The following is a 27,767-nucleotide window of genomic DNA, read 5'->3' on the forward strand; positions in this document are numbered from 1 at the left end:
ATTTTTATAGTAATGCTTTTTTATATATTTTTCTTATAAAGATAAATACTGCATGTATTTTCATATATTAACATACTAATTGTGTTTGATAAAACTACTTTTAAAATTTAAAAATATTTTAATAAATATAAATAAAAATTAAATTCAAAAATTAATTAACCGTTCGAGGATATATTAAATTTTTTGTTTCATAATTATTCTTTTTCCTTCATTTTTTGGAGTTATTAGTTAAAAAAAATTAATATAATATAATTTTTAAAAGTAGATACTTATTTGATATATTAAAGAAATAAGTAAATATTATTTTGGATTTATGAAGATTTTGTTTTTGGTAAAATATTCCAAATAAAAGAGTTACCCCAATCTTAAAAAGTTTATCAAATCAACATTAAAAATGAAAAGAGACAATTTTTAAATTTGTTCAACCTAAACAAAAGCAACTATTTTATAAGGATAAAAAATTGATAAGAAAAAAACTTATTTAAATAGAACAATTTGATCCCCAATCTTCTATAGTCCTTTATATCTAAGTGAGATAGAGAAAAATACTTTGGAAGGAAAAAAATCTAAAGAACTTTTTATATTTTAATATTAAATAATAAATAAATAAATATATTATGTAAATTAATTATTAAAGTCAATTATTAATATAAAATATATATTAAAATATAAATATATATTAAAAATATATTAAAAAATATATATTTATACATAAATATATTAATAATTAATTTTTAGTAACTGATTTTAGTATACAAATAATTTATTTAAAATTTGAATAAAAAATTTCCAAAAAAATAAATTGTTAACTGCTATAAATAAAAATGAAAAAAGAAAAAGTTTGATATGCTTTTGGCGTACTCGTCCCTTGCTCCTTCTTTCTCCCCGGTCGTGCCGTAAAAAAAACACCACATGACACCACTTCTTCCATATTCCGCAACCGAAACCAACACAAAACCCAATAACGTTTAAATCTCATACCAACACACACACATCTTGACCTTCTCTTCTACACTCTCTCTACCTTCTTTCCTCAAATAAGAGGGTTGTTCTCTCTGGGTGTGTACCGAACTCCTTCTTGTTTTTCACGCGCTCTCTCTCTCTCTCTGTGCAAAACCTAGAAAGATCCGAGTTGCCATTTCCACCGCTGGAATCCCAACCTTCCGATTAAGGTACCAACACGCTTCGCTCTTAGCTTGATTTGCAAAACGGTTACTTTTAAATCCACGAATTCTCGAAATGCTGGTTCCTTTGGAATGCGCTACTCGAACAAAGTGTTTGCCGAACTGGTTGGTTTAAATTGTGTATAGAAAAATTAGCTCCTGATTATTAACGTGTCATGGGATATACTAAGCACTCTCTTTTTTATTCAATGTATTATTGTGGCTTTTCTTATTAATGTGTACCTTGCTGTTCAATTTCCAATATATATATATATTAGCGATGATTGGAGTTTTGGATGAATTGGTGTTAGGGATAAAACCCTATATTCCTAGGGCTGTGTTACAATATCAGATAAATTTGTGGCATTTTTTTTCATTAATATATTGTTCATGAGGTCTGTTTACCTAGTTGCAGAATAAGGATAGTGTGCCAAAAGTTTCCTCTTTGGTAAAACATTAGCAGGGTTGAATGAAACATTGGATGATCATGCGTGAATAACGCCTATTTGGTTCAGGAGAACATTTTATTTATTTATTTTGTGTGTACTGGAAATGCTATTGTGAAAATTTTCCTAAACGAAGGAATTTCGGTAACTTTAGGGCAACTATATCCGTGACTCACACATCGAATACAAAGGGAAAGAAAAGTGCCACAAATGAAAAAACTGTTTGATTTTTCGTAACAAAGATTTTTACTTATTTTGAAAGAGCTGAATTAAATCAAGTTGGTTATACTTTATTATTGTAGCAACTAGATTCATATATGTGGGTTTTGTCGTTAACCTGTTGCTTCGGTTTGCTTTGTAGTATTGACCTGATCAAGGGGACGAGTAACACCAGGACTGCATCGTCCAAATGAATGACACTTGACCTGAAAACTGTCATCCACTTTTCGTATTCTTGTTCAGTTGGATTCCTTCCTATCGTTAAAACAACTGCATTAGGTTTCTCACTTATCAACATTTGTTATTCTTTTACTAGTGGGCATCCTTTCATTCTAGGTCGTAGAGTTTACTGGTGAGGTTTCACGAGACTACAGTAAGGTGATTAAATGTTTATATGTTTCTCTCAGGAATTATGGTTCCAGCATTTTAAGACCATGTGTTGCCTCTATGGCGTACCTAATTCCTATAACAAGATAATTTATTTTTGGCAGTTTGAAGTTTTGTATTGTTTTTGTGTGTGTAGATTATTCTGTGTATTACTGTGTTATACCAAGTGATGCAGATCAATCTGTACTAATAAACACAAAAAAACAAAAAACTCTTGCCGATTGTGTCATAGAACTAATATTAAAATCAATTCTGTAAAACAAGTCATTATTATCATTAGGTTCCAGCTTTTCCATGTTTGCAAGTTCATAGATGGGTGTGGGATACGTTGATACTAGCTTAGAACATTTTGTGGAAGATTGATGGATTTAAGTATATTTTATAAGGAGTTCTAGCAAACCCTAAAGTCTATGATGATACTTGATGCTTAAAAACTTTAATGCTTAATTGTGCAACATTTGGTAACCCCTGTTTAGAAATGCTTTCTGGTGATTCTGAGAATACATTCCTTCTTGTGAGTTCACTTGAAAGCTCATCTCAGGTTAGGTAATTGTATCTATTAGTCTCATGTTGGCATGGTTTTGGAACAAATTGCCGAAATGCATCTTCATTTTGAATGAGTCAATAAGGTCTATGAATCTATGAAGGCTGTGCTATTGTTATTTGTGGAGTGTGGACATGTCAATTATTTGTGACTCAAAAAACTTGTCTGCTTTTAAAGAACACAAATCGTAGGTAAAATAATGAATTCAATATCCATGGGGTACTGCAACTGATTTACTAATCATGGGAAGAAATTATTATCTTTGATTGTGACGATAATTTTTCTAAATGAATTTTATATAGTTTGCTGTCCTAGTATATTGCACTGCTGTATTCTTTTTCTCTGCATGTTGTTACTCTTTGAGAAGGTTGTACATACATATGTAGTTGATACAATTTAATGTTCAATCTTGTATTTTTTTTTTCTGTCCTTTTGATGTAACTTTTACTAGAGATGGAGGGAAAAACCGAGGATGAGGTGGTAGATATTGAGAGTGGTTCTAGTGGTTCTTTCAATGATGATTCTGATGATGAGGGATCTTTGCCTCCTGAAGTTGATGATGATAGAGTAAATCTTGAGGTCAGCCATGTGGATATTTTGTTTCTCACTTTCCTCTTTGTTTCTCAACTTTTTAGTGATTAATCCATGTGTAAACTTCAATGCACTTCGTTTTATAATTTTATTTGTATTATGAAGGAACCTTTGACTGAGGAGGAGATACAAGACCTTATTTCTGAGTTGTTAGAAGTAGAGAGCAAGGTATTATTATAATTCATAATTCATTACATCACTAGAGAGAAACATTTAACTACTGTTGGTGTATAGTTTGTTGAATCAAGCTCTCCATAATACTTATATATGATAAAGCTATATTTAAACTGTTAGAGCATTTAAAATTTTGGAAGTAGAATGGTAAAGAGATCACAAATTTCTTTACCGTTAATTTCCTGGTAACTGCTCCAGAAATTTATTGAAACCATGTTTAGAATTTTGTAATCACGTTTATCCTTTGGGAACAATAATCAATGTAGTTACTCATCATCCACTGTTTGAAAAATTGAGCTATTAATTGTTTCTAATCATGTATCATGTAAAAATTTTACCCCCAGAATTATTTTATTTTGGGATTTTTCAAAAATGAAATTATTCTAGTGTAATTAATTGCAGATAGTGGCAGCCCGAAATCCGCTATGGAAATATAGTGTCGTGAGTCGTGACCTATGGCAGAAGTCGTATATATTGAATATGTCATTAGATATTCTATAAATTATAAATTTATTAATCTTTTTGGTAACAACCTTAGTCATGGAAAGAGTTAAACTGCTTTTCGAGTGGTTATTTTACAGAAAGAATAATGAAACAGTAAGGATATGCCTTCAACTATATGTTGCGATGCTATCTGCTATATTTCCACAATGGATTTTTGGATCACGGCTATGTACGGTTAATTACTCTAGTATAATTTCATCTTTGAAAATCACAAAGAATAAAATATTTGAAATTTGAGCAATATTTAGGAACAATGAAATACATAACTACCAACATAGAAAAGAAAATTAGAGACTGAGTCAAGATTTGTAGGAAATTCAATTCGACAAACATATCTCTAACTTAAATAGAAACATAGAATCCTGGTCTATTACAACCAGAAACAGAGAATGCAGATCACATAAAGGCACAGGAAGAGCACGGACATTAATCATGTCAATTTTATCCTGCTTCAGGCTCCACATAATGGGTATACTGTTCATTTTTCTTTAAGATACGAAGGTCATCCTACTCTTCGTAACACTATATGATTTTACACCTACAAATTTGGGGAGGTTTTTATTAAACACAAAAGGACAAGAGAATCTCGTAGCAAGAGTTAATTTTCCTGTAAAATGTAACTCAACTATTAAGATAGTATGGTATGCAAACTTGCAACGAGGTGTATGCACTTTTATTTTATGCATGTGTTAAAAGTCACAAATGGAGGTCCTCTAATGGTTTTTTAGGCTGCAGAGGCCCAAGAAGCTCTTGAAGAGGAGTCTCTTGCCAAAGTGGAGAGTGATGTTAGACAAGAATTGCAGCAAACTCTGACAGAGGATGATGTTAGTTCATCTCTTTGGCCTTGGCTGTTTTTATCTTTTGGATTTTATTTATTTGTCATGACTTGTGTGTCTTGTATGTAGTTGGAAACTGCTGTTGCTGATGAGATGGCTACTTTTAAAGAAGAGTGGGAAACTGTGCTGGACGACCTTGAAACTGAAAGTGCCAACTTGCTGGTATCTTCAATTTTCAATAGATGTTTTGGTTTGTATGCTTGCTGATTGTGATTAAAATTGTCGTCTATATTTAAATTGTTGTTATCCGTTGTCTTCTCTTAAATTAAAGTAGCCCATTACCCAGACCCATGGTGACAGCCTGGACTGTGATCTTAAACCTTCAAAACTTACCTTATATTTGAGCTAATGTAGCTAGTGGCTTAAAAGAAAATGCTAGTGATTTGACTATTTACTAGAGCTGTGTAATATTGCATATTATAATACTTTGTTCCAAATGGAAGTAATTTTTACCTCAATGAGTTGAGTGTGCATTGTGGTGTGTTTTAGTTACTTATAGCCATATTGGAGTGAGCAATGGCTCAACCTGCTCTTTATGCATTAGTCCTTTTGTGCCCTTGGTTAGAGACTGGTTCACATAATACAAGCTTAAGTTCATTAGTCACTGTCATTATTTAATCATATTGCTGTTGAGAGTCAACATCATGGAATTTGCTGCATTTCTTTTTAACCGATGGTAACATATTCTCATTGCACAAATAGCCTCTGCTTTTAATCCTGCCCCATAATGGTGGGAGCTTTGAGCAATTGGGCATCCTTTATTTATTTATTTTTTATGCTCGAGTTTGATGTTGAGTTCTTGATGGGATTTTTTGTGGTTAATATGTATGGGCAGTTTTCTTGGAGTTGTTTTTGAATTCTTTCTTTATTAAGATGTGCATATAATTTTTATCTGCCACTCTTTGATATGATATGAGTAGGAACAACTCGACGGTGCTGGAATTGAGCTCCCAAGCCTTTATAAGTGGATTGAAAAGGAAGCTCCCAATGGTTGCCGCACTGAAGCATGGAAAAAGAGGAATCATTGGGTAGGGTTGCAGGCAACTACGGAAATTGCTGAATCAGTTGCTGATGCTGAGAAGTATCTACAAGTAAACAGACCTGTTAGAAGGTATGTTTTTTACTTGGTATTTGGATCAGGATATATTCAAATACAATATTCATGGTTTTGTGGTGTTGGTTCAGGCGACATGGTAAACTACTTGAAGAGGGAGCTAGTGGATTTCTCCAAAAAAAAATTGGTGATGAAACCAAGGATCCTGTAAAGAAAGGAATGGAGGGAGATTGGGATTTGTTCAATAAAATAGTGTCTGATGGGAGTGGCACTGATGTTTCATTTGGCAGTAAGCACTGGGCTTCTGTTTATTTGGCCAGCACCCCACAGCAAGCTGCACTGATGGGACTCAAATTTCCTGGAGTTAATGAGGTGAATATACAATTTTAACTGTGGCTGGTTAACAGTAATGATGCTTTTTCGGTCCATTGAAGAAAAAAGATAGTGTCAGCAATTGATTTTTGTTTTCCTTATTAAATGTTGGGTTTTACTAAGTTCCCCTTCCTAATATAATGCAACATGTTTGCCTTCTTCGGCCTTGCAATTGTCTTTGAAAAATGAAAACTTGTTTGAGTTTGCTAACTGCTGTGGCATTAGCATTGAGATTGCATGATTTATTCTTATGTTTTGGAATTGTTATTTGAGGGTTTGCCAATTATAGTTACTCCTGTTTGTATGGTTTTCTGTCCCGAACTAGCACATTGGTTGATTTCTGTGGCACTTGGACTTTATATACTGTCAATGCTTTCTTAAATCCTGGTCTTGTATGTATTGACATAAAATGCACTTCAGCAGCCAGGGACGAATATATGTTATATGTTGTGGGGGCAAGCGCCCCAACTCGAATTTGGAAATTTTTTTGGTAGTATATGATCATAATATTTATTTGCCCCCATTATGTTGTTAAATTTGACCCCATTGTATTAAATTATTATGAAATTTATTTTATTGTCACATTATATATATTTTGCCTCCATTGTCAAAATTTTTTAGATCCATTACTGTTAGCAGCTAACCCTTATGTTTTACTTGTCAGTTAACATATTTGTTGTTAATTGACTGGTTTTTTCACCCGTTCTTGCTTTTGAATTCCATTTTCCCTTAGGTAGAGGAGATTGACGATGTTGATGGCAATTCGGCTGATCCATTTGTTGCAGCTGCGATAGCAAATGAAAGAGAACTAGATCTTTCTGAGGAGCAAAAGAGACAATTTAAGAAGGTTGGCTATTATTACGTTATCTGTCATTTATTGCTTGAAATGTGTATTGGTCCTTGAAAATGTACTGCATTCACAATTTATTGTTTGGTTTTGTGTAGTTTATAATCTACTTGTTGAATTATGCAACAACAACATGAAATGAGTTTGGATAATCTAAAGGATTAAATTGTTTATAAAACAACAACAAAGCCTAATCCCACAAGGTGGGGTCAGCTACATCATAGGTCATGCTTATAGTGAGACCGTTTACATGTAGATTTTCTTTGCTAACCTCATGTATGATCTTTTTAGGTCTTCTTCTACCTTTTATCACTTGTGTATCTTCCATTTGATCCATCCTTCTAACTAGATGCTCTGTTGATCTTTGCCCCACATGTCCAAACCACCTAAGACAAAATTCTACCGTCTTTTCAGTAGTAGGCGTTACTTTAGTTCTCTCTTATATCTTCATTTCTTATTCTGTCCATACATGTTTGATGACTCATCCATCTAAACATCCTTATCTTTGCCACACTAAGCTTATGCTCGGGCACACTCTTTGCCGCTCAATATTTCGTTCCATATAACATAGTTGGTCTAATGGCACTCTGATAAATCTACTTGTGAATTTTAAAGGTACTTTTTGGTCACATATAAAGCCAAATGCATTCCGTCACTTTGTCCAACCCACTTGAATCCTATGTTTTATGTCCTCAATTTCTCCGTTATCCTATATAATATATTCAAGATACCTGTGGTAGGGATATATATAAACAAGAAAAAATTAAGGACATATAATTATATAAATCAGGGACTGCATAAAAGTTTAATGCATCTGGTTAGTGTTAGATTCATCAGTGAATATATAGGCATTCCCTGTTAATGAATTTTGTTGCCATCTGCATATTTTCTACTCTGTGCTGTTCATAAGTTTGTATGTTCAGGAAATTGATTACTTTTTGTTTCCTTGTTTGTTTTTGTACAGGTCAAAGAAGAGGATGATGCTATTGTTGATAGGAAGCTTCAAATCCATTTGAAACAAAGGAGGCGTCGGAAGAAAAGTAAACAGGTGAATTATTGATTTTTATTCTCCTTTCTCATTGTTTTGATCCCAAAACTGTCAGACATTACTTGTGTTTTTCATAGGATATGTTGTTCGTAGGAATTTAGATCTTACTTGTGAAAGATTATTTCTGTATCATCTACCTGGTCTAATAATATTTTATATTGGGTAAATGAAAATGTTTATTAATGATTGAACTTATTTGAGTTTGTAACTTAGATTAGATATTATCACACACGTATTGAATATGAACATAATTCAGTGAGAGGTATGCTCACTGACCAGGTGGCAGATAGTAGCCACATGATAAAGCTTCAAACTAATCATTTTTAGCTTCAAAGATGATCTAAATCATTTTAAGAGTATATTTGGACTATCTTCAGATTAGCTTATATTATCTGTGAACTAAATTGTAAAATCAAGTAGTCCTCTAACTCAGGAAACGGTTTAGTGATTTGGGTAGGCTGTGATTGGTTTACCTTTAAAGGGAGAAATTCAAGTAATAATGTCTGGAGTGAAATTTGAAAGAATGAAATTGAATTCTCTGGAAGGTAAGAAAAAAGTTTCCAATTTCGTTGTGTCTAATTTAGTTGAATAGTTTATTCCCTTACAATCCACTGATATCTCAATTTCATTATTTTCTTTATTGGTTGACACAACCAAGATGCCAAACATGTGATTTCTCAGCTTGTGTTTGGATGAGATTAAGTTGAAAATTTGAAAGGTATTTTCTTCTTTTTGGTAAAGATATCATAGGTTGCTCAAAGTGCATTCTACTTCATGCAATGGAAGCCAGTGTTGACCACTGTGACAAGTAACAATCTCTAATGGACGTGGGAGCAGAAATTTAAATTGGTGATGGTGCACACTTTGAATGGTGCACACTTCATAAGTTAAATGGGTTAACAATTTACCCTCAAACAAGAATAATTATTACCCCCTAAGGATATGTTAGGTTGATGGGTAAAAATGGGGTGGAAATTTTCACGGATGAGTTTGATGTGTAAAATTGCATAGGAAGCTTACTGTTGAAAAATTTTTGCATCGCCTTTTTATCTTGTGGCCAAACATATGCTAAAATTTTTAACATTTTTACTTATCAATCAACTCATCAGAACCCCCACCCTACCCCGCACGCGAGGCCCGCGTCACACACACATATCTAAAAAAAAAACTGAACTCCATGGGTGGTTAGTCTCATGTTCTCTGTGTTTGGCAACAAGAAATTTTTAAGGGATAGAATTAGGCATCTAGCATCTATTTAGTGAAAACTCATGATTCTTCATAGAGAACTTTCCCTCTTAGACATGTTGAGAGATTGGAAAGCTATGCTTAATAGATAAATCTTTTGTTTTCTTTTGTTTTTGTATAGGGGATCCCATATCCCGAATTTATTTTATCCTTCTCATCTTAATGAAATTCTGTTTTTATCCCAAAAGAGAAAAAACACCGTATAGTACAACCGTTAAAGTATTTAATTTGACCTATCTAATTGAATAATAGGCATTTGATTTTTTTCTCCTTTTTAATCACTATAAAACTTACCAATGATGTAAGTGCTATTTATTTGTCATCTTTTTCGTTCCCTTCTTCTGTAACCATAAACCTATTATTCGTCCCACGGAAGTAACTTGTGTTGATGGGAAAATTATTTCTGATGACAAGAATTCTTTTCTGAATTTGCAGAACGATAAACTTGAAGATTTTGATGCTGGTTACGATCTTGAAAAGGAAAATGCTATGAGTACTGGTGACTTGGCTGATCCACCCAAATCTTTGTTGGATGATATTATTGAACAGCGGGGAACTAAGCGTTTGAATGATGGTGAGCTCGACACTGATAATAAAAAGTCTCGTACTATTAGTGATGATAGTGACGATGACACAGATGCCATTGAAGACAAGGTAGATAGGAATATGAGTACTCTAGAGGAAAAAGGCTTATTAAACAGTGGAGCTGATACTCTTCCTTCAGTGTGTCCAAATGAGAAATTTCACTGCACAATTTGTCATCAAGTGGCTCTTGAAGTTCACTCACACCCTCTGTTGAAGGTGATTATTTGTGGAGATTGCAATTGCTTAATGGAGGAAAAGATATGCCGAAAGGTACAAAATTTAAGGCAATTTTAGTGATATATTTGTGCTTGCCTAGTTTTGCAATATTAGTAGAACCGGGTTTGTGTTGAAGAAGTTGAAAGGCAGGTATTTTTGTGAAGATATATAAATTGATGGAAATGGATCTTCTCAATTTTTTTTTCTCTTAATTTTTTTGTCAAGTGTGATCTTCTACCATTCAACATCTTCTCTCACATGGTTTCTCTTGATTCCACTTAAGGAGTGTATGGTGAGAGATCACACTTGACAAAACAATTGAGTGAAAAAAATTGAGAGAATCTATTCCCTAAATTGATTAATACGTTGTTTGATTAGTTTACGAAGGAGTAGGATGTTATTCAAAAGCAGCTGGAGGAAAAATCATGGTTTTAAATACAGTTATGAATAAATATATTATTATTATATTGTAGATAAGTTAAGACAATATCCTTATTGAGAATAGGCTCATTTCTCTCACATCCTGATGTTGAAATTTTCTACCCATAAAAGAAGGTTGAGAAACTTAATTTAAATTCTTAGTCATTCTAGTATGAACTTTAAGCAACAGTTATACATGGAAACTCTTATCCCAAAAGTTCAAACTGTTAGGTAGGGACACATGAATGGTTATATATCTAACATGTTTCTTCTGGTAAGAATCTCTTTTTTGGGCTTGAAGTGTGAATTGTGCATAGGTATTTTTTCTGGTCTTATTTGTCTTATGTTTAAATTCTTTCACTTGGGAGCAACAAGTATTGAACTGTAGGTCAAACTTTTTTGTTTGCCTTATGCTTAAATTCTTTTTTTTTTTTTTTGGAAGTAACAAGGATTGAACTCTGGACCTTCTTTTGGTCATAGAAGCTTTAATATTGTTCTGAAATCATGTATCTCAAAAGCTTAAGCTGTTGGGTAGAGGTGCATGAATGCTTATATACCTAACAAATGTGACATTTGTTTCTTAAGAATTAACAAAGTATTATATCAGGATATCAAGATATGAGAATAGAGAGAATGAGGGTGAGTGATTGAGTGTAACTGAATCTGTTTTTGTTTATTACTGAAGAAAGCACTCTTCTGTGCTTTCTGTGCAAGTTTGGATTGGCTTTTTTAGTGAAAAAGTACTTTTTTTTAAATAAAGTACTTTTATTCAATTTAAAACCTATTTGGATACGTCTTTTAGAAAAAGTACTTCTATTAAAAAAAGCAAATTATTTGCTTTTTCTAAAAGCTAGCAATACCTTGCTTTTTAAAAAAGCAAAAGCAAAAGACGTTTTTAATTCTGAAAAACTCTTTTTAAAAAGCCTATCCAAATGTGAAATAATTTTTGTCTGTTAAGAAAAGATCTTTTTTAAAAAGATGAAAAAAAGTACTTTTTTTCAAAAGCCAATCCAAACTGACCCTGTATACAACTGTGTTCTAGTTTGTTGAGCAACCTAGACTTAGGGGCAATTCTGTCCTTCTAACCTTAAGTTAGTTATGACAGCTATAAGTTAGTTACAGCTGCTCCATCCTAGCTGGAACACTACTCTTTGGGCTATGCTACTACTCTCATAAGCTATTCATTAACTTATTCTGTTATTGCCCTTCATACCCACTTCTGTTTGGGACTGGTGCACTAAATATGAAATATGTGCACTATGCAATGATGAAGGTGGATTTTCACGTTTAACATTTATGTTTAATAATTCTACTTGCCATGCACCTTCTAAGAGTAATCTTACATGCTGCTGCAAACTTCTGCATTTTCCAGAATACAGTTTGTACATGATTCGTATGGTATGTTGATGAAAAATATTCTTGCCTGGTACTACTCAGTGACTACGAAAAGCTCTTCTGGGCTGATGTAGTAATGTAGTTTTTCTATCGTATTTCATTTGGTTGCAGGACCTGAGTCTTGATTCTCCCTCAAGTCATTGTGCATGGTGTGGAGGAAGCAGTGGATTAATTAATTGTAAATCATGCACAATGTTATTCTGCACCAACTGCATAAAGAAGAATCTTGGTGCAGAATCTCTTACTAAAGCTCAGGCCACTGGCTGGGATTGTTGTTTTTGCCAGCCAAATAGTCTGCAAAGACTGACACTGCTATTGGAGAAAGCTATGGGATCTACTGCTGAACTAGTTTCCAGCTCTAGCAGTGATTCAGAAAATTCAGATGATTCAGATGATTCGGATGAGTCTGATGCAGAGATTAATGCTACAATCAGGTGGAGTTTTTGTTATAGATTTAATTTAAATAATGTTCGAAATTTTTTGATTTAATTTTTTAATTTATATAATGTGTGTCCAATCAGATTTGATTTGCAGTCAAGTAAGGATTTGCAGGTCGTCTTGATTTATTTGGAGCTGAACATGACTGTTGGATTTCCTCCAATGCCTAGGCTAATAATTAATTTTTCATATTTTCCTATTAATAAGCAGGCGTACACTGCAATTCTTAACATTCTTATCGTTAAGATTTAGCCGTTAATGTCATTGTGAGTTATAGTGATGTTCCTTTATCTATTTATTTCCGTTGCTATTCTTCTGTTGATATGTTCTGGTTATTATTTTGAAATGATGTGCCTTAGTCTTTATTCTTTAATGGTGTGTTGCTTTTGTTTTTTACTTTTAGGTATCTATATCTAATTGGAAAACTTCATTTTACATGTTTTTATTGCTGTGTTGATTTAACTGATTCTTGCATGGAGATGGAGTATGAAGCAAATTACCATTATTAGTCTCTATAATTTAGTTGCAGAGATGGTCATTATAATATCTTATTATCTTACAGCTCTAAGAGAAGGCGCAAAAAGAAGATTCGAAGGATACTCGATGATACGGAATTAGGTGAAGAAACAAAAAAGAAAATAGCAATTGAAAAGGTGGCATTTTGATAATGATTTTGTTGTGTTGAAACTTGTCTTACTGCTCCAGCTTATCAATTATTGTCCCTACTTTTGCAGGAACGTCAGGAACGCTTGAAGTCTTTGCGAGGCCAGTTCTCTGCTTCACCAAATGAAATGAGCTCATCAAATTTATCCGAAGGGGCTAGTGTTGAAGTTCTTGGCGATGCGGCATCAGGTTACATAGTGAATGTTGTGAGGGAGAAAGGTGAAGAAGCTGTCAGAATTCCTCCGAGCATCTCAGCCAAACTCAAAGCCCACCAGGTATTCTGTTTCCTACTTAAAAACTGTTGCTCCTTTTTCCTTGTGATGTTTTTCTCTTTGAATGTAACTTCTCACTTTTGCTTGCTATTTTTTTAGTAACCAGTTGCTGAAGTCCCTCATGTCAAGGTTATCCATGTAGATTTATTTATTTAGGGAAGACAAACATTTTAGGATCTACTTGGTGTAAGAAGAAATTGCGCACTTTTTTATTTATGCTGTTTGTCAATGTCCTAATATCTTCCTCTTTTATTTGGCCTTGGGATTGGCTACCTAAACCTTTGGAAAAAGGGAAAAAAAACTTGGCATTGATTTGCAATAAAACTATATTATTCAATATTCACTTATTGCATGGATGAGGTGTAATATAGCTTCTATGGAAGTAAGAAAAATGATTCTGTTCTGTTCTCATCCTCCCTTGCCAAAGGGAAGAAAGCTAATCTTACTTTACAACTGCTACGGGTAGCTCTCAAGGGTGAAACTCATTACCCTCACTACTCAATAGAGGTGCAAGGCTGCAGAAGTACCAAAACCACCACAATATGCATCACTTCCAATTGAAAAGAAAATTCTTGTACTATATTAGTAGAAGAAAATGAGAAATGATAAAGATAATACGATGTTGCCACCTCTGTATTTTGGACTGCTTCCTTTTTATTTAATCCTCTGTATGGCGAATCTAAGCATGAGCTGAACATATGTTCCAAACAGTGTTGAAACATTTAATCTTGGATGCTGATACATTTTCTTCATTTGCTACTAGAATAAGGGAGCTTTAATTGCTAATTAGGGAAGATTTGGGATATGACCATCACCAATCCGCACTAGCCTTGTCTCTTCCGTTGTTCATTTGTATTTTCTTAGTGCTGCCTCTTTGAGAATGTTTTCTTGAAAATTTGCAAGATGTACAACTTTGTTTTTTCTTTATATTTGCAGATTGCAGGAATAAGATTTATGTGGGAAAATATAGTAGAGTCAATAAGAAAAGTGAAGTCTGGGGATAAAGGTCTTGGCTGTATTCTAGCTCATACCATGGGCCTTGGTAAAACTTTTCAGGTATTTTAGCTCATACCATTGGCTGTATTCTATTCTATGACTGATCAGTGAATTCTTGTTAGTTGAAGATACCTGACAGATAAATGTCATTTATGTGAAAGGATGATAGTGCATTTCATTTGGTTGATTTGAGAAGTGAATTATATTTATCTAGGACACTTTGGAAGGTAGGACAGGATAATACCTAACCATAAAAGGTTTATTTGGCTGGATGTTTTAAGGGCTCTTAAAATTCTAATACAATATAATTTTTAATAGTACAGTGTATAAAAAAAATATAATATCTTATTGAGTGGGGATCTCCTTACACCATCAAATAACTTTTATAAATTATGAATTTCACCAATTCAACCATTGAATTATGTGGTAGTACCTTGACAAGCAAGCTTACTGAATTTCATAAAATTCAGACATTAATAGAAATGTAGTGTAATAATCGTTATTCACTTATATTTTCAAAACTATATTATTTGTTAAAATAAAATGGTATAATGAAATATCAAATCGCTTCCAGAAAAATTGATCTAAATGATGAAATCTCTCAACTCAATGGTTGGATTGATGAAGCTCATCTATAAAAGTTATTACACCTATTGTAAGTCGATCACCACCTATATTATATTATTTATTTTATAGTTTGTTATTGTTGTCTTGCTTTGTCCTAAATTGGAAAAAGATATTAACCTCTTGGTATGATAATATTTACAATCTATCATAATTGAACATTAAATCAATTTTTGTAATAAAATATAATTTTATAAATGTTTATTGGATTATGAATTTAAAATAAGTTGTATTATTTACAGAGATTAATTTTAATGCACTATCAATATTGAAAACATTATGATCCATAAAATGAGTTATATTATGTTCCAATCACATTTTATATTTTTCATAGAAAATGTCTTTATTTTATTAACAACTATTGTTATCATAAATATTTATTATTTTGTGTTATTTTAGGTGATTGCTTTCTTGTACACTGCAATGAGGTGTGTTGATTTGGGGTTAAGGACCGCACTTATAGTCACACCTGTCAATGTTCTGCATAATTGGCGGCAGGAGTTTATTAAGTGGAAGCCCTCAGAGTTAAAGCAACTCAGAGTCTTCATGCTGGAAGATGTACCAAGGTTTGCTTATTATTGTCTTTCGATGTCAATTGGAGCTGTCACATTTTATATTTGTCTAGTTAATCTCACTTTTTGAATTTGGTGGCCCATTCATGCAAGCACATAACCCTGTTGATATTGATTCTTGAGGAAAGGGTTATCATTTTGTATGTCTCTTGAATTTTGTTACCGGTGTATCAACAAATTGCGACTGATTTTTTATTCAAATTGCCTTATATTGGTTGATGAATAGTAATGTAATTATTTTCAAGCGTTTTCTTCATCACTTGCAAGATTGGAGTAAGTGGATAGATGTATTTATCTTTGATCAATAGAGAGAGAGATAAGAATGATTACTTTATTATTTATGAGCTTAATCATTACATTAGATTTTGAAACATCAAATACAAGAAGTCAACTGTAATATCCATGTTGCTGGAGCCCTATTCACTCTCACATTTCAACTCAACGATTACAGTCATCATCACATTGTTTTCTTAACTCTTCTCAGAGATAGGAGGGTTGAGCTGCTTGCAAAGTGGAGAACCAAAGGTGGTGTCTTTTTGATTGGTTATACTGCTTTCCGTAATTTATCTTTTGGGAAGCATGTGAAAGACCGGAATGTGGCCAGAGAGATTTGCCATGCTTTGCAGGTAGATTCTTGAAATAGCATCCCTTGTTAGCTGAAAATTTCTTTTTCTGTTGTCAACTATCATGATAGTATGATACTACTTGGAAATCTAAGACTTGTACAGTCCTTATCTACAGTACTTATGTTAAGGCAAAGTATTTATCTACATTATTAAACCCATGATTCCTCTGAATTGTTTGACCTGTTACTGTAGGATGGACCGGACATTCTTGTTTGTGATGAAGCCCATATGATTAAAAATACAAGGGCTGATGTAACTCATGCCTTGAAACAAGTAAAATGCCAAAGAAGAATTGCCCTGACTGGATCGCCCCTTCAAAACAATCTCATGGAATACTATTGTGTAAGTCTTCATTGAAGTTATAAAAATTGGATGATGAATAAACTATTGTATGCACTTTTGAATCTTTCATTTTCTTTGAAACAGATGGTTGATTTTGTAAGAGAAGGTTTTCTTGGAAGCAGCCATGAATTTAGAAACCGGCAAGGCTTTCTTTACTCTCACTTCTCTGATTTTTGCTGCGAGTTAATTTCTTTTATGTTTCTTAGAAAGTATTTTACTGTATTTGCAGCTTCCAGAATCCTATAGAGAATGGTCAACACACTAATTCGACTCTCACAGATGTGAAAATTATGAACCAAAGATCACATATTCTCTATGAACAGTTAAAAGGCTTTGTCCAAAGAATGGACATGACTGTGGTGAAAAAGGATCTACCCCCCAAAACTGTCTTCGTGGTAACTGTCAAGCTTTCTTTGTTACAAAGAAAACTGTACAAAAGATTCCTTGATGTGCATGGGTTCAGTAAAGACAGCGCTCATGAAAAGTTTGGAAAAAGATGTTTTTTTGCTGGTTACCAGGCGTTAGCCCGGGTAAGTTTCTATGTAGACCATGTGGCAGTCAGTTTAATTGTCTGCTATGTCAGTATTGATAATAAAAGAAAGAAACAGGTAGTTATAGGAAATAGGAACAATTCGACGAGAGGGGATAATAGAGTTGGTTATTGTAAGCTGCTGCAATGTAGAGAATTATAGCCCTCTGACACCTGTATATAGAGTAAACCCAGTGTATATGACTATCCTCTCTCATTACCTTGCACTGCAAGGTACACAAACCTCACCTATATATACCATAGTGAAACACTAAATCTTAGAAGTTATAGTCACTTTCTGTTCTCTATATAGTCTCTACTTTTCTTTGGGTTCTTACTATTAGGGTCTAGGGAAATGGTAGAAGTTATAGTACTTTTTTTCCCTGCTGTTGGGTAGGGGGATTCTGTTGAGGGTAAGGTAAGACTCAAGTTTGAAAAACTTAATGAGTTGTTGATTGCATATAGTCTCTTTTTCTCTATTTTACTCATAAATCTCTTTTAATTCAGTCAGTGCTTCTTAATATATAATTTCAAGCAGCAGCTTCTAATGTATGTCAACTCATAAGCAGCTGTTTAGAAACTTAATTGGTTTTTGGGTAATTGTATATTGTCAATATTGGTCAGTTATTTTCTGTTAATTTGTTGTGTTCTTGATAAATGTTTTGCCTTTTCAGCAGAATACTTTTGATTAGTGTCTTAGTGATAGGAATGTGGTAAACTGTTTTATTGCATCATACCTTATTTGGTATTTCATGAATCATGATGATAAAAAGTTGTGCGTGATAGATATGGAACCACCCTGGGATCTTGCAATTAACAAAAGAAGACAAGGACTATGTAAGACAAGAAGAAGCTGTTGAGAATTTTATCGTGGATGACTGCAGCAGTGATGATAATTCCGATATTAATGCTGTTGGAGGTAGTTTTCTATATTTTTAAATATTATTACTTGTTTTACTGAAGGCTTCCTTAATATGCAATGGGTAGTTTTTAGTATGCATCTCAGCATTTGCATAAGCAATAATTATTGTGAGTTGTTCCTAGTAAGTTATTAGTATGCTGAGTCCGTATAAACTTGTTGATGTTGTTGACATCTTAACAGAATAAGAACAACTAGAATGAAAGGAATTAATTTTAAAAATCATCTAAGTTGAATTAGAGAATTCCAATCTTAATAGCTAATTTGAAGCGTAAATAGTGCAATGCGCAACTACTTTGGTCTTTGTTTTAGTATGCTATGAATAGATTTAATGGCTTAAGTTACATTTTGCTCTATTGCATCAGCTGAAAACCAATGAATCCTAATAATTCTTCCAAATGTCTGGGTAGCATGTAAATGATCATGCTGTTAAATATCCTTATATTCATCCTAATTAAAATTGTGGTTAGGCTGAATTTCAGGTGGTATTTTTAAAAGAAACAAAAGGTATGATAATGAGTCTTGTTTGTTTGTTTATGACATGAAGATAGTGATTCTAGTGAAACATATAGAGAGAAGTAATCAAATAGTAATGAAACATATGTTGAAGTTTGTTACCGAGCATAACTCATGGACTGTTTCGAGGTTCCCCCCTCCCCACGTGCGCGCGCACATGCTCCTCCTCCTCCCCCCAACCTTTCTCCTTTGCATTCTCATAAATTCAATTCTCCACAATGTCTTTTGACAACTCATTACCTTACAGAGAAGATGAGGTATGCAAATGATTTGCCGCAAAAGAAAGATGGTACTGGCTTTTTCGTAAAGGTATGAAAAGACTATCAATTGATTCGTGATATAATACTTTACTTGATCCTTTCGTTTTGCATTAGAATTTCGAATATGAGATGATGTGTTGCCTTCTGGCGATTTCTTCTGATATAGAGATGACGTTTCTTATATGTATCTTTCTAGGGTTGGTGGCATGATCTACTTCCTGGAAAGATTTATAGAGAGCCTGATCATGGTGGCAAAATGGTTTTGCTACTAGAGATATTAACCATAAGTTCTAGTGTGGGCGATAAGGTATTAGTTTTTAGTCAGAGCATACCAACGCTAGACCTCATAGAACTTTATCTCTCAAAGATACCCCGACATGGCAAACCTGGGAAGCGTTGGAAGAAGGGGAAAGATTGGTATCGGTAAGGACATGCCCAATTTGCTGCTACTTTTGTTAAACTCCTTTTCTATCCTTTGATTTTTTACCTACCCCCCCCCCCCCCCCACTTTTTTTTTTCCCTAAATTATTGGTTACTCGTTTTTCTGACTTGCACCATTTTTATGCTGTCTTTCCTGAAATATTTTAGCTTTTTGATATAAAAGAAGAATATAATTAATAGAGAAAAGAATGATACACTGTAGTGGAGAAAAAGAGATCCTGGAAACAAAAAAAGATTGCAACAAAAGATTTTTGAAGCATAGCTGTCCAAAGTAAAAGAGGAAAAGAACTTGTTAAAGGGGCATATATTGCGCACTAGCCAAATATTCCAGATAGTAGTGTATAGTTGTATACTGTACAGTGCCACAAAGGTTTTCCCACTTTCCTGCTGCTAAAATCCATGAACATAGACAATAGAAACTGATCTAAGGATGCAAGGCAGATAGACTGAAGACACCGAATGAAGTATTCCACAATAATAGAGTTTCAGAGTAGAATGAGAGCAGGAGAGAGAAGCAGAGAATTGTAGAAAATGAGGATGTACTTATATTAGAGTGATGAGCTAGTATTTATACATAGAAAGGCGAGTTTTCAGCACTCTAGACCAAACGGGTAGAAGGGTCTTTACTAACTTTAGTTTGTTAGGGACTTTTAGGGTGGAATCTATCTTAGTTGCCAGCTCCTAAAACTAGCAGTTTCTAGATTCTCAGCTTCTAGGCTCTTCTAGATTCCTTACTCAGCTCACTCTATTACAAAAAGAGTCAGCCATAGAACAGTGCAAAAGCATGTCAATCTGTTTCTGAACTTTTCTGACACAAAACACATCAGGAGATTAATCAATAATCATGTTAAGCACAGCTGTCCAAATAAAGGTTCGAACTATAGAGGGAGCTTTGACTTCTAGATAGGTTTATCAAGGTGTAAAGATGTTGGGATTAAGGAGTGAGTTAGAAACTGGAATTATGATTTACAACTGTACATACTAGATGCATGAAGTGACCACAACCTTTCAGGGTTAGAAGACAAGAAGCAATGTCAAGAACACTTGGTTGCTTGAAATTTCTTAAATGCTTTAGTTTGCAGGCATTATTATTTTAAAATTGTGGGGTAGTCTTTGTTTTGGTTGCTTCTAGATTTATTATGCTAATGTGTTATCAGCATGATTACATTATTATTTACAGTCTTGCAAAATATGGTAGTAGTAATAGATGTCTTTTAGGTAGCGTTTGGTAGAGAGACAGAGGCAGAAAGACTGAGACTGAGAGACAGTGACTAAAGAGACAGAGATTGAAATAAATCTCAGTATTCTGTTTGCTGCAAAATGGGAGACAGAAATTGAAACAAGAATGGAGCTCTAATTTAATTTACACAAAGGGTAAAATTGGAATTAATTAATTGAAATGAGGGTATTTTAGGTATAAAATATTATTAAAATTTCACTCTAAAAATTTTAGTCTCCTGTGTCTCCACTTTTTGGAAGTACTGAAATACTAAAATTTTGGAGATAGAGACAGAAATTTTAGTACCAGTCGTTGAACCAACAAACATGATACTGAGTCTCAGTCTCTCAGTCTCTGTCTCAGTACTTCAAAACAAACGCTACCTTAGAGAGACATGTTCATTTCATAGAGTATCCTCATTGAACCTTATGTATGAAACTTTTCAATCATCATATTGTGATATAGTTATGTGATGTATGGACTGCATAAATTTCATTGCTGACCAGTTTATGCCAAAAATCGAAAGGTTGGGAGGGTTATCAATTACCTCTCCATCCAAGTAAGATATATGTAATAGCTATTTGATTTAAATAATGTCTCTACTGTTTTTTCTTTTTTTATTTTCCTTTTGGTTAATTTAGCCCATATGTTATTTGCAAGTAAAATTCTTGTTTCATCTAGTCATTTAGTATATTTAATTTTTTACATTTGTACTCTTTTCTTTTCCTACTGTTTCTTGTTTTCCTTTGCTTTTCTGTTGGTTTCATCTCAATCTGCATTTATGATGTTGCTATGCTAGAACTTAATGTTCAAGGTGTACTTGAAATTTAGATGGTTCTTATTATTAATGATCCTTCCTAAATTCATTATTTCCCTTTGATTTAACCTCCAGGCTGGATGGAAGGACAGAGAGCTCTGAAAGGCAGAGGATTGTTGAGAGATTTAATGAGCCCTCAAATAAGAGGGTAAAATGCACTCTGATTTCAACCAGAGCAGGTTCTTTGGGTATTAACCTTCATTCTGCTAACCGTGTTGTTATAATTGATGGTTCTTGGAATCCAACATACGATCTGCAGGCCATCTATCGTGCTTGGAGGTAAGCTCTGGATAATCTTTCGTCAATGAGTTTTCTTGTAGATATATTTGGAGTTGAGCAATCAGATCTGTAATATAATTTTAAAGTAATGTAGGTAAAGCAACTTTCAAATTGGATGTGGTGTTGACTGTTTAACAGTTTTATTTTGGGTGACAAACATAACAAAAAGCACAGTGCTACATAGGGCTCTTTTTCGATGGTTAATGTTGCACAATATTCTTGGTTCGGAAAGATATTTTTAAAATTTAAAATTTTTGCACACTTTATTCAGTAACAGCTTATCTGTTTACAATTCGCTTGAACCTGATTGAAGTCAGTATCTCCATACTTGCAGGTATGGGCAGACAAAACCTGTATTTGCATACCGATTGCTGGCTCATGGCACCATGGAAGAGAAAATATATAAGCGCCAGGTAATAACACCTCATCATATGCTTCTATTGTTCTCTTTTCAGTATTTCTGACATGGAAATGGTTTTATAGGTAACAAAGGAGGGGCTTGCCGCTAGAGTGGTTGATAGGCAACAGGTGCATAGGACCATATCTAAAGAAGAGATGTTACATCTGTTTGAGTTTGGTGATGATGAGAACCCTGAGACTTTGGCTGAACTTAATCAAGAAAATGGCAGCAGTAGTAATACAGTTAAACATACAACACCACATTCAAATGGAAGTAGCAACTCTGATAAGCTAATGGAAAGCTTACTTAAAAATCATCAACCCCGGTACATTCTCTTGACTTGAAAGTTGTTTCAATGAATCTTTTCCACGACTATGCTGTCTTTATAGGTTTGACATCTAAGTTATCATTGTAGGTTATGACACATACTTTTTACCCTTTTAACCTAACCGTTGGTCTTGACTAGTGTTGAATCTTGGAACAAAATTGAACTCTAGTACTTGATTTCTTTCGGTGTATTACCAAAGACTTTAAATATAATTGACAAACTAAAGTACTATCCATAAGTCACATACTCTTGTACAACATAATGGAAAAGAGTCACAAATGTTTGTGCTGGGTACTCATTGATTGAGAAAACAGTTCCCGTTCGTCAACGACTGTGTAAGCCCAATTGATCAAACATCAATAGAAAGGTCTTGGGTTTATCTTTAGGTAATAGTGTTTCTTTAAATATTATCTCTTATACTAATATATGCAACCTAAGCATTACTTGAAATGGAGCAAATTTTCCCTCCATCAAATTTTGTGGTGCGTAAGAGCCTAAGAGCGGCAAAAGAAATTCTATTAGGACATTTGGTCACTAGGTGCTGCGGTCTTTAGTATGTTTATGACATCAGTTGAACCAAATTGTTCAAGATTGAGCGGCTAGATAATAGCATGCTAGACTCAGTTCTCTAAAATACCTGATTCTTCAATTCAGTTTCTCCCCCTTTTTTTCCTTCCAAGGGTAAGTAATCATAATGTATCTAACCTAATATTTTGATGCCAGTTGGATTGCCAATTATCATGAACATGAAACCCTGTTACAAGAAAATGAAGAGGAGAAGCTATCAAAAGAGGAGAAAGACATGGCTTGGGAGGTGTACAAGAAATCACTTGAATGGGAAGAAGTGGGGAGGGTACCAATTAGTGACCCCATGCCTGATCAAAAGGCAGAGATGGCTGCAAGTTCAAAACTACAACAGGTGAAAGACCCTCTTAGCATGGTGTCAAGTAGTAGAATAAGGAATCGTTTTAACATGAGAAAGTGCACAAACCTTGCACACATGCTCACACTCAGAAGTCAGAGAATAAAACAAGGTGGCTGTACAGTTTGTGGGGAATGTGCTCAGGAGATCAGGTGGGATGACTTGAAGATTACTAAATAGACAGGAAAAGGGGCAAGGCAATGGTGAAAGGTTATATAGTTTTATCTGTTAATATATATATATATATATATATATTAATCTAATCTTTTTTTTTTCTTTTTCTTTTTTTCTGGGGTTGTTGTAAAGGGATTATTGCCCCCATATTGAAAGGGGATTATGAATACTTAAAGTGAGCATGTTGATACAGAGAAAGTAAAAGATTAATTATTCTTGGATCAATAGTTCCACTTACAATGGAAGTTAAGGATAATTTGACTTGTTACTTTCTCGCTCTATCATCATGCTCATTTTCGGAAATTCATGTTATTTATTTTCCTTTTTTGTTTAGATAAAATAGAAATGCGACAAGGTGAGGATGAGACAATCCTAAGTGTCAATATGTAACCAAATCTACAATCTATTCTTTTGGTTATAAATGCAATGTGCAACATGTTCTTGATTAATTTGTGTCTCTGATAAAATAGAAATTTTAGCAAGGATATTTGGACTGTTCATGTATAATATTATTTCTATATAGTTGGAAGAAATATTTTGGACTAGATATAAAAGAATCTTGATTTTGATAAATTAGAGAGAGAAGAGGCCAAGTTTTCATTGAACTTTTCCTTATTTAAAGAAGAAAGTATAGTTGTCGTCAAGTTACTGGTTAATTGGTTCAACCGATAAATTATTGGTTGAATCGATAAATTTGGTCTTACGTAAATATAAAATATAAAATAGTTAAAAACTTAAAATAAAAATTTGAAATACATATTTTTACTAACATTTAATGAAAAATTAAGTCTCAACTTCTAAAAATAACTAATATAAAAAAAATTAATTTTAATACTACAATAGTATCTTAATTTGACACAATAAAAAAATAAATTTATAAAACTTATTATCTAACTATAATATCAGTAGATTTTAACACTAATATCAAAATAAATAACTTTAATTACAATACTAGCAATAAAATAGATCAAGTAAATTAATAAATTTTTAGTGAAATTTATATTTATATTAATAATGGTATATAATTAAAATATAATTAATTTTAAAAATAAAAAAAAACAAAAATTAAATTAAATTAGATATTTATGTATACTATATAATTAGTATTTGTAAATTATAAAATTTAGAAACATAATGGATCAGTGGCAAGTGGAGGTTGTTTTTGCTCGAAGGTTCTTGGTTCGAGACCTGGTTGAGACATTTTAAGAGATTTTTCAAGACTGGTTTGGTTAGACTGGTTCTCATCGATTTTGACCGGTTTGATTCGGTTCTTACTAGTCCACACTGGTTTTTTTCTTTAAATGATCCAAGGAGTAAACCGAACCGGATTAAGATTCGGTTCACCGATTTTTCGGTCGAACCGACCGATTCGGTTCGGTTTTTACAACTATGGAAGAAAGTGCTAAAGTTTTATATTTTATGAAAAAAAATAAAAAAAAGTTACAATTCCTAAGGTTTGAAATCTCTTGTATATACCGAATAAATTACACTAACTTAAAAATGTTGTGATAAGAACAAATACCTGGATGCTTATTTATGATTTGGGCAGTTAAATATTAAAGGAATCATTTTTAAAGAAGAATTCAAATTAATGAAGGTTGAAAATGAAGACACTTTACATGTATAAATAGAAGACATTGTTAGAAGCAATATACACAACAACAATCAATAAAATTCTCTTTCTCTTTATACTATCAAAACACTCCTCTCTCATTTATATACTTTACTATATATATATATATATATATGAATCATTTCTGTTAGAGAATCATTAGCATCAAATTAGACCAATTAGTATCGTCTATATTTATATAGTATATCTGTATATTAATTATAGGATTCTATGCCTTTATTACTCTGATTCATTTAGCACCTATAAATACCCCTTGTATATTGTACCTTTGATCATAACTCAATAATACACTTTTTCATATTATTCTCTTAGTCTCTTGTTTCTAACATGGTATCAAGAGTTTAGGTTCCTTTTTTTTTTTCAATGCATATTAGTTCATAGCCCCATTGTTTTTCTTTCCGGCAGTGTTCTTTGGCCTCCTTTTTCGTTCCCTTCTCGACGCTTTGGTTCGTCAACCCCGTAACCATCTTGTTCACCTTGTCGCCGTGATTCCAACGCAACCGGAACCGCCGCCATCCTCCGCCGGACGCGCCGCCACGCGCCGCCGAAAGACGCTGCCACGACCAGGTTGTTCTTCCTTCCAGATTCCACCCGGGCCTCTTTGCTCTCGATTTTCATCTTGTTTCTGACGCTTTGGTTCGTCACCTCCGGTATCATCGTGTTCTCCTCTTTGCCGTCTTTCCAACGCCGCCGAGATCTCCGCCATCAGCTACCGGACGCGCCGTCACGCGCCGCTGGAATCCCGCTGCCCGCCTCCATCGTTTCTCCTTCAGAAGGTTCAGCAGCCGTTGGATCCGAGATCCAATCGGACGACCCTCGCGCTGCCACGTGTCGCGTTGCAGCAACCCTTAGCCGACCCACGCACGCCTGCCCCGACCCGCACACGCCCGGTCCGACCCGCCCGCGCTTCCACCTGGCTGCCCGCGTGTCTCTCTCCCTCCACTCAGGTGATGCCACGTGTCCTTGTGTCGCTGACGTGGCACTGACGTGGTTGCTGACGTGGCGCTGACGTGGCGGACAAGTGGGACCCTCCCTAAGGTTTTTTGGTGAGCTCTTTCCGATTTTGCCATCCGTTTCCTCATTTTCTGCTCAGAAATTGCAGTTTTTCTCTCCTCTCCTTGTTCTCTATGACTACTTTTATGGAAAAGTCAGATGTTTTTGCTGCCACAGACAGAAAAGGGGCCTTCTGTCGCAACTGTAATCGTTTCGGACACCCGTTCTCCAGCTGTCCCTCTGTTGAATGTCGCACATGCCACCAGAAAGGTCATATTAGCTACCATTGTATGCAATTGTTTTGCCATTATTGCAAGCTCTCGGGACATTTGATTACTACCTGTCCTACTCACCCACCACGTCTTGCGCCTGCTTCTACTGTTGAATCTACCACCACTGCTTCTGTCAACTCGTCTCCTGTCTCTCTATCTGATATTGCGTCTCTTCTTCAACGTCTTCTCTCCCTTTATGGTAATACCCCTGCTGCTCTTTCGACCCCTCCAGGTACTTCTAAATGGTATTTTGACTCGGGATGCTTTAATCACATGTCTCCATTGCGTGATCTCTTCTCATCTCTGTCTACCACTATAAATGGACCTTCTGTCAATACTGCAAACGGTTCCCTCTTGCACCCAACACATAAGGGTTCTATATCCCAGTCGACTCTTAATCTTCCTGATACTTATTATATTCCCAAATTAAACTTTAATCTTATTTCTGTTTGTCAACTTGTTGATCTGGGTTTTGAAGTCACTTTTTCTGTTTCTGGTTGTCGTGTACAGGATCCTCGGACGGGACAGATCATCGGGACTGGACGTAAGGTCGGAAGGTTGTTTGAACTCGAGAAACTTCATATTCCTCATGTACCAAATCTCTGTGCTGCTTCTTCTCCCTCTACCCTTCACTTATGGCATCAACGTCTTGCCCATACCTCCTTAGGAAAACTGCGTCCTCTTGTGTCTCAGGGTGTTTTAGGTCAGGTTCCAAATGAATCTTTTGATTGCATTTCTTGCCAAACTGCCAAACAACCTGCTTTATCTTTTCACAATAATTCATCTCTTGCTTGCTCTCCTTTTGATCTCATTCACTCTGATGTTTGGGGCCCCGCTCCCACTGCCTCTATGGGCGGAGCTCGATACTTTGTCGTTTTCATTGATGATTATTCCCGTTTTACTTGGGTTTATTTGATGACTAATTGCCATGAGTTACCCCAAATCTATATCAACTTTGCTACTATGATTAAAAGTCAATTTTCAAAGGTCATTAAGGTTTTCAGACGTGATAATGCTATGGAATACCGTGATTCCAAACTCTTAACCTTTCTTGCAGAACAGGGCACTTTGTCTGAGTTTTCTTGTCCTGGTACGTCGCAACAAAATGGTAGAGCTGAACGTAAACACCATCACATTCTTGACTCCGTCCGTGCAATGCTCCTTTCTTCTTCGTGTCCTGAGCGTACTTGGGGTGAAGCTGTTCTTACTGCTGTTCATGTTATTAATAGACTCCCCTCTTCTGTTCTTGGTAATGTTACTCCCTTTGAGCATCTTTATCATACCTCCCCAGATTATAGTTCTCTTCGAGTTTTCGGATGTGTATGTTTTGTTCTTCTTCAGCCTCACGAACATAGTAAACTTGAACCTCGGGCTCGTATGTGTTGTTTCCTTGGTTATGGCACTGAACACAAGGGTTATCGTTGTTGGGATCCTCTCTCTAAACGTGTCCGTATATCTCGTCATGTTGTCTTCTGGGAGCATCACA

General features: G+C 34.5%; 1 protein-coding gene across 5 annotated transcripts; it reads left to right on the forward strand.

The window, feature by feature from the left end:
* The first annotated feature begins 864 nt into the window (after positions 1–864).
* Positions 865–23,832, forward strand: LOC130947299 (protein CHROMATIN REMODELING 20). Of its 5 annotated transcripts, XM_057875961.1 has the most exons (27): positions 865–1,172; positions 1,971–2,107; positions 3,211–3,338; positions 3,456–3,518; positions 4,757–4,852; positions 4,934–5,026; positions 5,785–5,975; positions 6,050–6,290; positions 7,024–7,137; positions 8,102–8,185; positions 9,866–10,285; positions 12,158–12,480; positions 13,047–13,137; positions 13,219–13,422; positions 14,356–14,475; positions 15,439–15,605; positions 16,096–16,237; positions 16,430–16,579; positions 16,664–16,719; positions 16,809–17,109; positions 17,895–18,027; positions 18,791–18,852; positions 19,000–19,226; positions 21,356–21,559; positions 21,894–21,972; positions 22,043–22,284; positions 23,011–23,832. In XM_057875961.1, the coding sequence occupies exons 2-27, from the start codon at positions 2,023–2,025 to the stop codon at positions 23,387–23,389; spliced, it is 4,395 nt and encodes a 1,464-aa protein (XP_057731944.1). In that variant the 5' UTR covers positions 865–1,172; positions 1,971–2,022; the 3' UTR covers positions 23,390–23,832. The 5 variants fall into 5 exon arrangements, with proteins under 5 accessions (XP_057731944.1, XP_057731946.1, XP_057731945.1 ...); XM_057875963.1 differs by lacking the exon at positions 1,971–2,107; XM_057875962.1 differs by lacking the exon at positions 865–1,172 and having other exon boundaries at positions 1,971–2,206.
* The last annotated feature ends 3,935 nt before the right edge of the window (positions 23,833–27,767 follow it).

This window comes from Arachis stenosperma, chromosome 9 (genome assembly GCF_014773155.1).
Source record: "Arachis stenosperma cultivar V10309 chromosome 9, arast.V10309.gnm1.PFL2, whole genome shotgun sequence".
Taxonomy (NCBI): domain Eukaryota; kingdom Viridiplantae; phylum Streptophyta; class Magnoliopsida; order Fabales; family Fabaceae; genus Arachis; species Arachis stenosperma.